General features: G+C 42.4%; 1 protein-coding gene across 2 annotated transcripts in view; it reads right to left on the bottom strand.

Moving 5' to 3' along the window:
• Fat3 (FAT atypical cadherin 3) overlaps positions 1-13,850 on the bottom strand; it is a gene marked incomplete at its 5' end in the record, with an annotated part of 616,828 nt that overhangs the window by 13,226 nt on the left and 589,752 nt on the right. For both annotated transcript variants that reach the window (XM_005379721.2, XM_013512035.1), the window contains 2 exon segments: positions 1,722-1,875; positions 13,245-13,713. In XM_005379721.2, the coding sequence (XP_005379778.1) occupies positions 1,722-1,875; positions 13,245-13,713 (623 nt within the window).

The following is a 13,850-nucleotide window of genomic DNA, read 5'->3' on the forward strand; positions in this document are numbered from 1 at the left end:
TTAACTTAGGCGCTTCCTTGGCCCCAGGGCTTCCAGGCATTGTCTTGAGTAAACGTGTTCCTACCAAGGCAGTCTGTTCTAGGTCTTCACCCCGACCGGATGGGAAGAAGCAAGAGTGTTGTGGGAGAGAAAAGAAAGAACAGATGCAATGGAAAACGTAATAAGGTTCCAAATCCTCAGAGCCAGGTGTGTATCCGAATTTAAAATGTGCAATTTTAAAAAGGACATGTAGTGCATATTTTTCACATTATGTAAAATACTCCTACCCTCCAGTGGGACCTGGTGCTAGCATAGGACCTCATAATCAAACATACTAGTGTTCCTGCAGGGAAACATATGGATATTCACACTAAATGAGAGAACTACAGACTAGAAAGAGCCTCAGAGCAGTTTCGGACAGGTTTTGCCACTAAATTAGTTTGCCCCTAATGCATGCCAAGCCATTTTCCTTCTCAGAGCTTCTGAGATTGTAGAGCTGCAGATAGAGAGCTGTGATCCTATATGCCCGTTATAGAGTTTTTTTGAGAGGGAAAAAAAATTTTGGTTCTGACATTTTCCTTTAATGATTACAGTAACCTTGTTCCCTCTGGGAAGCTGGGAGCTCCAAGGCCAGGGAGGTGGATGGAGAGCTACATAGCTTCTATGCTTATGAGCATAGAAGCATTAGATTCTATGCTTATGCTAATGTCTAGGGCTAATGCAGATTATGAGGGGGGAAATGACTAAAACAGTCTAATGAAAAATAATTAAATTAATTTTATTCCCTTTGAAGGAATCCATGACTCATTTTGTGTTTACCAATTAGAACAAGCAAGTCTTTCTTCTTTCTGACCCTAACACTCTCTGAAAGCAGGCTGTCTTTCCCTCCTTACTCCTCTGTACTTCAGCAATTGCTCTGATATGTTCATTTAAAAAGCCCAATCACTTACATTTTTGGTAATCCCCCTTTTAAAATGTAATCAGACGTCCCTAATTTGAACAGATTGAGGCCAGGTCAGCCGGAAATTAGTTAGAATCACAAAGTATTTAAAAATAAATGCAGCTTTATTACTTTAAATTACATCCAGCAATTCAAAGTCAGCTAAGTATTTCCTGGTGAAGTCCTCAGGAGATTTGCTCTAATGAATACATAAGACTGATCTGTAATTAGAGTATCACTTGCTTGAGATTACATATATATATATTTCTAAAACAATCAAGGATGGTTGAAAGTGACATTTTACTAAGAATTTCAAACCTTCCCTTCCCATTTGGCGAACACTTTACTTTCACTCGTTTCTTGGAGGAAGAAAAGGTTTGCAAAGCGAAGGGAAGGTTTAGTTTCTCAGCATGATCACAGAACACTGGGCAGTAGAGTCCAGTTCATGGAGTCTGGGGAAATGGGCAGTATATTTGCCTTAGAATTATACTGGTAATATTAGGTGACTTTCCTTAAAAGAACTGTGTTTTTTTAAATTACAAAATACACAACAGTGCTACAAAATTTTGAAAATATAGATAGGTATAGAATAAACAGTACAACTATACCCATAACCACAGTACCCAGATTTAATCCTTATGAACATATTAGTCATTTGTGAGTCTTCCTTATATAGTAAAGACATTAACGCTACGTAGGTCATATCAGTGGTAAACATTTAATCCCAACGAATTGCCTACTGCTTTATTTTCCTAGCAACAGACAGCAGTGTAGAGAGAGGCTATAACACAGTCTCACTTACGTGACTCCAGTGAGTCCGGCTTTACAACTGCAGATGAAAGTGTTTCCTATCGGGTCACAAGCTCCTCCATTCCGGCAGGGGTTTGGGAAGCAGGCAGTGATCTCAGACTCACAGTTTCTCCCCGTGAATTGGGAGAGACAGGTGCACTGGTAGCCTGGGGAAACAGAGGCCTCATGAGCCGCAGGTCCTGCTGCTGGTACTCCTGGGTGCAGCCACAACATGGCCCATTGGTTCTCTGCTGAGCCGTATCTTATGCAGAGCCCAGCTTCCAAAGATGACTGGCAAGTCAGTTATTTGGAACATATTTTGCCACAAAAATGCCATGTTACAATTCCTGAGTAGTTGACAAAAATCTACCCAATTAACTATGTAACGAATGCTACTGAGTTTGTAAGAGACATGCAAGGGATAGATTCCCAGAGCAGACACCAAGATAGGGAAAGACGTTTTCTCTACCTTGTGCTCCTGTAAAGAGCAGTGGGAACAGTGTCCCCTTGGTACCAGGCTCCCTCCTTTCTCGGCCCCTCTATCCCTGTGTCCTTTCACCTCAGCTAAGAATGAAACCCCAACCTAGAGAGGAAGTGAAGGGAGAGCAAGGTACAAGGAGCCTATTTCAAAACTCACTGGGAACTCAGGTTGACACATGCACTTGGTAATCAGAGAATTCCCGCCTTCACCTAGCTCCCCTATTAAAATCCTGATTTTTGCATCATTTTTACTTTCTTTATTCAGAAACTCATTATGCAGAAATGCATACTAATATCCTCACCACAGAGAACATTAAGTATCAGATGACATGAGATTCTAAGAGGAAGCAGCATTATCTTTTTATTTCCTGTTCACAAAAAAATGCTAAGATTCATTGCTTTTGGTTGTTGTTGTTAAAATTATACCTGCATATAGTAGACACATACAGTTTTATTTTATAAAATAAATCATTTTCACCTTCTCATACCTTGGCATCCTTTTATATGTCAGTATTTCCTTCTGTGCAATTTTGCTATTTTGTGATTATTTCATTTTGTGAATGCCTATGTCAGTCTTAGGCATTTTCTGTTGACATTCTACCATATATATCTTATTGGAAACCTTCAGCTCCACCACAAATGGGTGTTTTTGTGATAGCCCTACCTCCCTGTAGATCATATTATTGAAATTTTGGTTAAATCAATACTCAGGACTGGTGATATTGAAATGTGTTATGCACATGTATCACCTCTCCAAGATTAATGTAATCATTAGTACTGGAAACATGACCTAATAAGAGTAAATATTAAGAAAAGAAGAACCAGTATTTGTCTTATTGCAATTAAGTGTGAAATACTAGTTACAGCTAAGATATATAGTGAAGTACGATTATTTTTATGCATAACTTCTTGTTTTTCCTGGAGTTAAACATTATTCTGTTTTGGACTGCTCATTTTCTGAATATGCATTGCTAGCTGAACTCCAAACTTTGCATCAACTAGGTCTGCCTGGTTGAGTTACCCTTGGTGACCTGTACTTCCAGCCCCTTGGAGAAATCTGTCTTGAGGCCTATGTCTGATAGTCTTTTGTTAATTCTGTTTTACTGGTGAATCCTGATGCATTATCTAACTTTCAAGTTAGAGGATTTCCTTACTAGTTTGGCAAATTCTCATTTACAAGCTCATAATGAAGGGTGGGGCACTAAAACACTGGAACTCTAATGGGAAATGCTGAGCATATGAGTAGGCCTCATTAACTGAGAAACAGGTACCTTTAGGTTGGTCAGTTTCTCTAGCAACCACTTATCACCTGCTTAAATACAGGATGATGATGTGGATCCTAACATTGGGGGATTTCGGTGGTAGAGGAGGAGGGGTGCTTGCGGAGAGTTCAGATCCATTCTACCTGCCTCCTAAACAGGCTTTTGGCCAATTCTTATTTTAAGCCTCCTGTGGGTTGGATATGATCTAAGTGTGTACCTAAAGTTGTTGGGCACTTGGTTCCCATTTTGGAGACGTGAAGAGGTTGTTGAACTTTTGAGATGTGAGACATAGTGAGATGTTAGGCCACTGAAGGGATGAATGTTCTCATGGAACTCCAGCTGCACTCTGGCTTCTCTCTTGTCATGTGATCCCTCTCTCTCGCTCTCACTCTCTGTCTCTCTCTTGTGCTCCCAAAGTGTCTCTGCCCTGAGGTACTCGGCGGAGCTGAACCAATGCGGGCACTATTCCCTTAGACCTCCAGAACTGTCAGCTCAGTACACTTTTCTTTATAAAATATATAGCTTCAGATATTTGATTTTAGTACCAGAAAACAGACAAATACAAAACCCTTCTATTTCCTGCTCCTCAGAAGAGGCTGATGCTTCCAATTCCTGCATCTTTGGGCTTCTGTTCCTGGCTTTCCCTTTTGCCTGTGTGGATTCAGGCTTTCCCTTTTGCCTGTGTCTCTTGGAGCTTCTCTTTTCTTTTTCCCTCCTCTCCTGCCCTCTTTCTTCTTCCTCCCCACCTGTCTCTCTCTCTTCCATCTCCAAATTGTGTTGGTTCTGTGTCTTTTCCAATTCTCCTGTCTTTTTAAGGCTTATGACTTATTTAAAACCCTTTTACTTCCATGACAGTGGGGTTGTGATAGCAATTGACCACCATTACCTTAAAATGGGCAGTGAGGGTTTCTTTCTTCCTAAGATATTTTGTAAATACTGTAAAGAATCATTCTCACTCTTACAGAGTCTTGGGCTAAGTGGTTAGTGACTGATGCTGGGATCTTATAGATTGATTGCTATACATATAAGGTAGTTAAAAATCTATAGACCAAAATAGCATGTACAGTATTCTCATGGATGTTGTATTGAATCCACAGTGTTGATACCAACTGTCCAAAAAGCCAGCCAGAATTCTATAGGTAGGAGGCAGCAAGAGGAAGTATGGCTGCTTCAAATTATGCTGATTTTGGTTTTTCCTCCAAATTTAGGAAGTTGCTCACTTTAACGGAACTGGGAATTGTTGAAAGCTAGGATTGGGAAAAATGCTTCCTTGTATAACACCTGGCTATTCGTGATCAGAATGACATATTGTTTAGGGATACAGTAATGTGTTAGGGAGAATTAGATTCCTCTTTTTTTAGACTAAGGGCAGGGGTGGGACAGCCACTGCACAAGAATATGGAACATATATCCGTGATGAGGCAGGAAGGAGGTTAGGAAGGGGCTAAGACAAGGTGAATGAACTCCCCAGCTCAGATTTGGCAGGCCTCTGACAATTTCTCAAATAAAATTAAACCAGAGGCAGCTGGAGTCTGGGGAGGGACAAAGGTGGGCTGTCTGGAAATAGGGTCATCTGAATTACTGTCATGAAAACTGGGATTGTATCCTGGGACATGCAACTAATACCTTATTTGAGAGCAGAGAAACAATTTGATGTTTCCATGCTTTGACAAATCAGAATTTAAAACAAGACACTACCTCTAATGTGCTTTTACTCATGTATATTTCCCTTCTGCATTTTGTCATTTTCATTATCATTTGTGGGACATCTAATACAGCTTGATAGAGCAAGTGGCTTGAGTGGTTAACACATCCACACTGACTGACTGAGTAATGGTGTTCATGTGCTTATGCCAGTTCACACAGGGGCATGAGAGATGACTGATAAATATTCAGGAATTTGGCAGGTCAAGTATTAGACTATTGGTAGCTTGATGCCAGTCATGGTGTTGGTATTTATACTACAGAAATCAGCAAATCCTGTAAATCAAGGCTTTTATTTTAGACAGCAGCCTTACCAGTGTGTTCTTGGAGTAGGGACTATGGCAGGTGATAAGAATACAGAGACAGGAAAACACCATCTGCAATCCTCTTGTAGATGAGGAAACTGAGGCTCCGAGAAGCTGGTTATGGTTATGTACTCAGAATTACAGAATTGGTTTGGACTTGAACTCTTGCAGTCTTGCTTTAGAGTCCTGAGCTGTTCAATGTTGTCCTGAACTGTTTTTCTAACCACCACACACATATACTCCGCATTTGTCTAGACTTCTCTGTTGTCAGAGTCAGATTCTAGAATGTGCTCTCACCATTTCAGAGCTATAGAACAAAGGAGCAGAGGGCCTTTGAAACAAATCTGTTTTGGAAACTTTAAATTTGGAGGAGTTCTGAATGTTAACATAATGAAAAGGAGGAGCAATAGGATTTTTTGGGGGGATGGTGGTTTCCGGTACCGGGAACCTAACTCATGACCTTGCACTTGCCGGGGAGGCGCTGTGCTGCTGAGCTAAATCCCCAGCCCCAGCAATAGAATTTTTAAAGAAAGTACTCCAGTTAGTTTTTTAATGAAAGAAGAATGACATCAATTGTTCAGCCTCTATACAAGGCTTGTTTATCAAAATTAACCTGTTCTCATAAAATATTACTTATTATTTCATTATCTTGTCATGGGCCCTAGTATTTATATCTTTATAATATCAATTAAGTCTGCCATAATGATACAAAGTGACCTAATTCCTTAGTGTTTTATAATTGTTCTCAGTCATTGTGAGGGATTCAATAATCCTACAAAGGAAAAAGAAGAGGCCCCACAACATCTACTTCATGTAGTGTTGGAAAAGTTAAATAGTTTGTTCAAGGACATGCAGCGAGAAAGTGACTGAGCTTGAACTTGAATTCAGGCCCCCTGATTCTCAGATCTTTCTGCACAAGACTGTGCTGGCACAAAAACTTGTCACTGAGCCAGAGATCTTTACTTGCTAAGGATAAGAAGGAGGGGTGTACAGTTTTTTCCCATAGCTCTCCACGAAGCAGACACCATGTGCTGAGATGGACAAGATCAGACACTCCTGGGAGCTAAATAATCATCAAATAATAAAATGAAGAGCAGAATAGAGTTTTACTCTCCCCAAACTTTACCATATGTGGCTATAATGCACAAAGGGAAGAGAATTCCAAGAACTTTCCAGCCATTATTTGATCATGAGTAGTATTTATAAAAGAAAAATATTTTTCATTGGATAAGCTCAAAGTCTTAATAAAAGTAGTTTTTACTGAGTGACTTTTTTTCTTGTTGGGTGGGAGAATATTAAATAAAAATCATAACTAGAACAAAATCTTTTGATAGAGAAAATTCTAGCAACTTTCTATACCTCACATCTCATAATTCTTGTAACAATTCTAGAGCATAAGTACTATTATCATAGGTATTTTGTACATGAGGAAACTGAAGCTTATGTAAGATGGCTTTCTCAAGGTTCTCTGTGCCAATAAGTGGCAGATGTATGCATTATACCAGTCCTCCGATTTTCAAACAGAAATGATCCTACTACCACTGAGATACACATACAAAAAAGTCATAGCTTTCTTCCCCTCAAATCTTGGCAAAACGATGTGTATTTTTAAGTCTTGCCTCAAAGCTATGTTCTTGTTTACCATCCTTCTAGTTATAGCAGATGCAGATGGTTTGGAAATCTGCACCCAGACATACTTAAAATGCCTCTCCTCTCCTTGCCCAGGGAAGATCATTACAAAAACTATCAAATGCAAAAATAGAAACAGAATAAGAAATTATAGAGTGAACTTGGGATGTTTAGGCAAATAATCAAGATAATTTCAATCTTACTCCTTTGATTTAGAAGTCATTTTCTGAACTGATTCGTCCGGGTAAGGGCCCTAACCTTCGTCCTGCTCACTAGTGCAGGTGAACACTGGTCTGATTCATTTGGTCCTTTGATAAAGAAACATTTGCCTGCTGCCCAAAGGTAGAAATAATAACACATGTGCAACAAGCACTTGGAATCTGAAGTCAGCATCAACTACCATGCTTGGTGAATTGTGGATTTCATCTACACATCCAAGAATTTACAGGATTTGGGAGGCATCTGTAATATGGTGGCGAGTCCCTGAGCTTAGTGTGATCACGGCCCGGGTGCTTGGCTTCCAAGCCCGGCCTCCATCACTACTTCACCATTTCAACTTTTAGTCATTAGTACTTCTTTCTCACCAAGCAGGATACAGTCAATGCTTTTAAACCTTGTGAAATGAAAACCTTTGAAGGTGAGAACTGTGACTTTCCTTAGGAAAGCTGGCTCACCTTTCATATATTGTATGTTGAGCCAAGCCTTTAATATTTTTTTGAGGATCTCATAGCCTTTAATGTGTTAGTAACATTGGGCACACAGTAAATTCTCACTGCCTAGTATTTTCCTTTGTGTCTGCACATAACCTACTTTAGGGTTTTGCGTTTTTCTATGAGTGTTTACAATTATTAGTGCTGTTACTGGAAAGATTTACCAAGGTGCAAATGACCCCCAAAAAATTGTAAGAGGGTTAACTCAGTATTTAAAAGAAAGTCGCAAAAGAGTTTTTACTATAGGCCACAAAACTCACTGAAATTATGTGCAATGTATATTCACTGGTGGTCTTCCCTTTGGGTGTTCAGTGGGCTAGTGGGCAGAGCAAATGTGGGAACCTTATTCAGCTCCCTTAAATTATCTGTGAGAGGAGGGAGGCCATTAAAGTGGAATCCATTAGCCACAGAGACAGTAATGGGACCTAGAGCTCAGCACAAAGTAGGCACTTAAAATTTGATTGATCAAATTTATCTAGACCCTATGTTGAGGGACATAAAATACTCAACAAAACATGGCCCCGAATAGCATAGGGACTTTATTTCCAAAAACACTTCTATGCCCAGTGGTTGGCAACATCCAAGAATGCATTTCAACTTCATAAGCAGAATATTCACAACTGCTAAGAGAGTGCACAAATAGTATTATTCTTTATCTTTGAAAAGGAGCCCAATGTAGCACAGTTATTAACAGGGGAGTGATATTCTTTGTACTAACATGATTTTTTATAAAGTACTGGGCATGAAGTATATAGTTGGGCATAAAGTATATAGCTGGGCATGGTGGCACATGCTTATAATCTTGACACTCAGGAGGCTGAAACAGGGATTGCTGTGATTTCAAGGCCAGCCTGGTTCACAAAGTGAGTTTTAGGCCAGCCTGAACTGCATAGCAAGACCCTGTCTCAAAAAAAGTACTGTACAGATTATTCATCTCACTTTCAATTCCTAGATGTCTTTTGTCCTTTTACTTCTCCTTGAACTCACTGAATTGCTTATCTTCAGATACAGTTTAGGATTCCTGAATATAAGTGCATCTTAGACTTGTTGGGTGTATGTAGAGCATCTTGGAGACTTGTTAGGAATAGAGATGCCTGAATTCTATCCATATAAACCCTGTAGGTTCATACTCCCCTATCCTCAACTTTTCTTTCCAGCAAGTTCAGAATTTGCAAATATTGCTTAGTTACCTACAGAAGGTCCCTCTGATGACTGCAGCAGATGATGGAGTCATGTAAAAAAATTTATTTTTTCATTAAAAATAGAGAGACTTCTTTAACAAGATCTCATTTTTCCAAGGTCTTCAGGTTATCTGATGTGTCTTAGAGTTTTAGAACCATTATCTAAAATATGAGAAAAAAGAACTAGAGAGTTTTCCAGGTTCCAGGACAGTTCAAAGACAGAGAAATCAGTGCATTAATCATAGCTCTTGTCAAAATGGAAATTGATTCCGGGGGTTTGGGGTGGGATGTGGGATACTTCCTTCTTAACATTTTCAGCAATGCTGATGCTGCCAGTCCCCAGAAAGCACTCTGAGTAGCAAGGTGTAGGCTCACAGGCTGGGGAGTTTCACAAACTTGTGTCAAAGCCTCGCTTCACTACTTTTATCAGATGTGTGATCCTAAGCTAATTACTTAGTTTCTCTGATCCTTCCTTTTTTCTTTTTTTCTTTTTTTTTGTGTAAAATGAGGATAGATAGCTAGGAGGGAAGAACAGAAATGTTTCCAGAGTTTTGTTGTGAGAATAAATGTTCTAGTGCACAAGCACTTGCTCGTCAGCACTATTATAGTGCCAAACATGTAACAAAGGTCTAATACATGCTTAACTTACTAGTGATCCCTACTGGTAAGACTTTATATAACTTTTCATTTCAGGAGTTAAGCAACTAGCCACATGCAAAACTATCTGAGTGACTATTTCTGGCCTGGTAATTATGTGACTTGATTTGCTGCATTACATCACCAAATCATAGCTTGGTCTCAACTATGTTTGCTCTAAATGGACTCGAGCTGAGTGTGATAAGGCATGGGATTGAGCGCTCCTTATTCAGATCATGGGTGCTCACTGGGCTATTCCTTACCCACTGGGTCTGGAAATGCAGAATGAGCCCCAGACATTTCTGCTCCACAGTGGTTGCTATATCCAGTTTATGTTTATGAAATACATATAATTTTAAGGCATTACCAAGAAAGGGCCTTCCTTCTGTGGTTGATTTGTACAGTCATATTTATACTCTTATTACAAGTCAGCATTTTGGGCTCTGACTCCCCTGGGGTCTTTATGGCTTGCTTCTGGGTCAGTTAGGTTATAACACTAGTCAAAACTGCTGACCATGTCATTCCAGGCTGGTAGATGTGGCTTCCTTGACTTTCATGCCAAGAGTTTGATTGGATTTAGGGGTGCCTGGAGCAGAATCCTGCTTCTCTGAAAGAAAAAACTTAGTTCTGTGGCTTGCATGTTTTAAAGGTTTTGAGTGTTCTGGAGCGATGTGCTGGGATAGCCACAGTTTGAGAACGGAGTCTGTGACCAGGACAGCCAGCATCGAGGAGGCCGAGGTCGAGGAGTTGACTGTGCTGAGGTCGAGGAGTTGACTGTGCTGTAACATACATCCTGGAGTTATAGAGCAGCAGAGTGCAGGGCCCAAACAACAGGATGTTCAAATAGTTAACTTTTGCCCTCAGCTCTGTCAGAACAAGCAATCACCTCTGCTTTCTCTAGCTTATATTTCCTCTTCGAATACGGTCCATATCCTAGCCTGTCACTGGGTGCCCCAGATTGTGTTTCTCTGTGAGTAGACCTCTGTGGCAACCAGAGGGGATTCTCAAGGGTGTGACTATTCTTTCATTAAAGACTCAGTCTTACCATTCTTTGTAAACTATCACAGCCAAGATTTTTATTTTAAATTACCTTCTAATTATCTGCTTTCATAAATATAAATAAAGGCCAAATTGCTGTTTTTTTCTTTTCTTGTTCTTCTCCCCTCCTCTATTTGGCACTAAGGAATTTGCAGATAGGGCACCAGTACCTATCAAAAATTCCTCTGATATGAGCAGGTAATGGGGGCAAGAAAAGAGGTTTACTGCCCTCTTTACTTATAGGACAAGGCCTAATCCCTACAAAAAGGAAGTAAGTCTATACGTCCTATCTATCAGAAGAGAAACCCTGTGCATTTACTTCCCCAGAGAAGCAATAGAAACCCTCTTGGATTTCCTGGTGAGTGGCAAGGAGTTTGGTCATGCTGGACTCAGAATTGCTGTGCATGACAGCCTCAGATCCTCCATCTGGGGCCATTGTCCAGGTGGCTACTGAGAGAAGAACCACAGGACTAGGCTTGGGAGTAGCTTTGGTGAGGGAGCTGTTTGTGCTTGGCCCATTTTCTGGACAGAGATAGTGGGCTTGAAAGAAGAAAGTTGTATAGATTGAGATGAAGAAAGGTACTTTCTTCATTTTAAAATGTAGCCCTTGTGTAGAAAGGAGACATTTAAACTGAGAAGAAGCCGTATCATATTGTAAGAAAAAGACCCACCATAAGAAAGACCTTCCTGTGAGAAAAAGAATCAAATCCCAAGCCCAATCACAGAAGGAAGTAGAGAACAGGGCAACAAAGACTTGCTCTATAGGCAAGGTTAGGTCCTCTAGGAAGGGGAATGACAGTGTTTTACAACATATGAAAAGTATATGGCAACTAAATTTTGGTTAAAGAAGCTAAACTTCGGTTAAACAGAAAGATTTAAAAATAGAGAAAATGCTTCTGTTTCTCATATAAGCCAAGTTATTTCATTAACATACCTGTGTTGAATATTTAGCTAAAGGTTTCATAGCAATTTAAAAAAATAAAATGCACACTGAAGAGCAGGATTCCAATGTCTTTTTTCCTTTATTCAATTATTATTTTTTTTAGAGATAACCCACTGTGGAAGCCCATAGCTTTGCCAGTAAAAACAACATCCTGCCATCGTTAAAAGTATGTTACAATTTGTGGCTGTGTACCCAGGATTTGACATGGAGCGGTGTTCTATTTCAACCCGATTTAATTATATGCTCCTTTTATATATCGTAGATGGCTCACACTAGCAGAATTGTTTTGCCTGGTGAAAAACTGGCCATGACTTGTCATAATGGGCTGGTTTACAGAACCACTGAAGTATAGTTACTGCCCATCATTCGGGAATTATGGCACCATAACAGCCCTTTATTTACATATACTGCTGAGACAGTAAAAACAGCAAATAGATTTCTTAAATGGAGAGGGCAGCAATTTGCCCCCAGGGTACTTGGCCCTCATTGTGGCAGTAACATATGCAGGTCTAAACAACTTTGTTGTCTGCATTTCGGCAGTGCATCATTTCATGGACAGTTTGTAACATTCTAATAATAAAATAGACTCTAAATTTGGAGTTGGGCTTCACGAACATTAGATGGTAGCGCACACGGCAGGATCTCTAAGTGATTTGTGAGGAGGGTTTAAATTTGCTACTTGCACTGCTGCTGAGCGGCTCCGCGAAGGGCTGAAGTGAAGTCAGCAGTCAGGCTGCTGGGAGGTGGCGGCAAGCTTTCAGGCGGGAGCCTGCGTGCCTCGCTTACCTTAAGACAGACACCGCATCTGGGTAAAGGCAGGGCTTCTTTGATCTTCACACTCCGAGGTCTTAAATAGTCTTGACTTGCCTCTCCTCAAACCACAGAAATATTTATAACTCTGTGTGTGCGTGTGTGTGTGTGTGTGTGTACACGTAGGCGCGCACCTGTGCGCAGGTGTGTCTCTGTCTGTCTCTCCCTCCTTCAAGATGTACCTTTGGGGAAAGTCACTGCTGGCCCTCCTGAGGTTTCACAGAAGCTTCCTTCTCCTCATTCCTGACTTCCTACTCTATATGGAACCGTCACTAGACTTGCTTTTAATACGCACATACCCAAAGCACGCTGCAAACGCCTCCGTTCTGTTCCTGTGCCTGTGGCGGCAGGTGCCCTCCCGCTCTTCCTCAGCCTCTAGTAAAGTCACGTCTGCGCTGGGCGAGCCACTCCAACCTAAAAGGGTTTGCGCTGACCTCGTGGCCAGGACCGCTACTCAACGCTCTGCAGCGGCCGGCATGCGGCTCTCGAAGGCGCAGCGTCAAAGGGGCCCTGTTAGTCCAGGCTCCTGCGATCTGGACAACGAGGGTGGAAGGGGAGGTGCAGACCGGGTGATGTCTACGGTCTGCACCGCGCCTGTGGAAGGCTGCAGATGGGCTAAACGGGGTGCTCCTGTAATGGCCAAGGCCTGTAATTTCTCCGAGACCACAAAGAGTAAGACGCCCTGCCAGCGTCTTGGGGCCTGCACTGCTCTCCAGGAGAGCCCTCGGGTCGGAGAAGGCGGCGGGGCAGTGCCTCCTCGGGCGCAGTGCACCCCACTCCCCAGGACGCCGGCGCCCGCTCCCCCCGCTCCCCAGGGCGCCCGCGCACGCGCACTCACCCCCGGACGGCAGGGCCGAGCAGCTGCCTCCGTGCTGGCAGGGCCCGCGCTCGCACGCGTCGGGGTAGAGCACGCAGCCCAGCTTCAGCTCAGTCAGCCCCACGACCTCGGCGAAGCTGCTGCGTTTGTTCTGCAGCGGCAGCTCGTTGTTGTTCAGCACCACGGCGTCCAGGCAGCCCTGGAAGCCGCCGAGCACCTGGGTGACCCGCGTGTCGGTCAGGCTGCGGATGTTGTCCGCCTGCACCAGCGCGCCGAAGTAGATGGCGCTCTCGGCGCTCAGCGTCTGGAAGTAGAGAGGCGCCCTGCGCCGCTCCACGTAGCTGTCGTCCAGGGACAGGCTCGTGAAATTGCGATTGAGCTCCAGGAAGACCGAGTGCCAGCTCCCATCGTTGACCGTACGGCCGGAGATGCCCAAGATCCCGGGGCCGCTACCGCAGTCCAGCTGGAACCACAGCTTGCCGTCCACAATCTGTGCGGGAAGGGAGACCAGAGCCCTTTGAAAGTTGCATCTGTCGGGATATTCGCGAACACCGCGATCCTCAACAGCCTGAGAGCCTGACAGAATGCTCCAGATGGGCATTGCTCTTGATTCAGTCATAAATCTGC

This window comes from Chinchilla lanigera, unplaced genomic scaffold (assembly GCF_000276665.1).
Source record: "Chinchilla lanigera isolate Chin_1 unplaced genomic scaffold, ChiLan1.0 scaffold00013, whole genome shotgun sequence".
In the NCBI taxonomy this organism is placed as follows: Eukaryota; Metazoa; Chordata; class Mammalia; order Rodentia; family Chinchillidae; genus Chinchilla; species Chinchilla lanigera.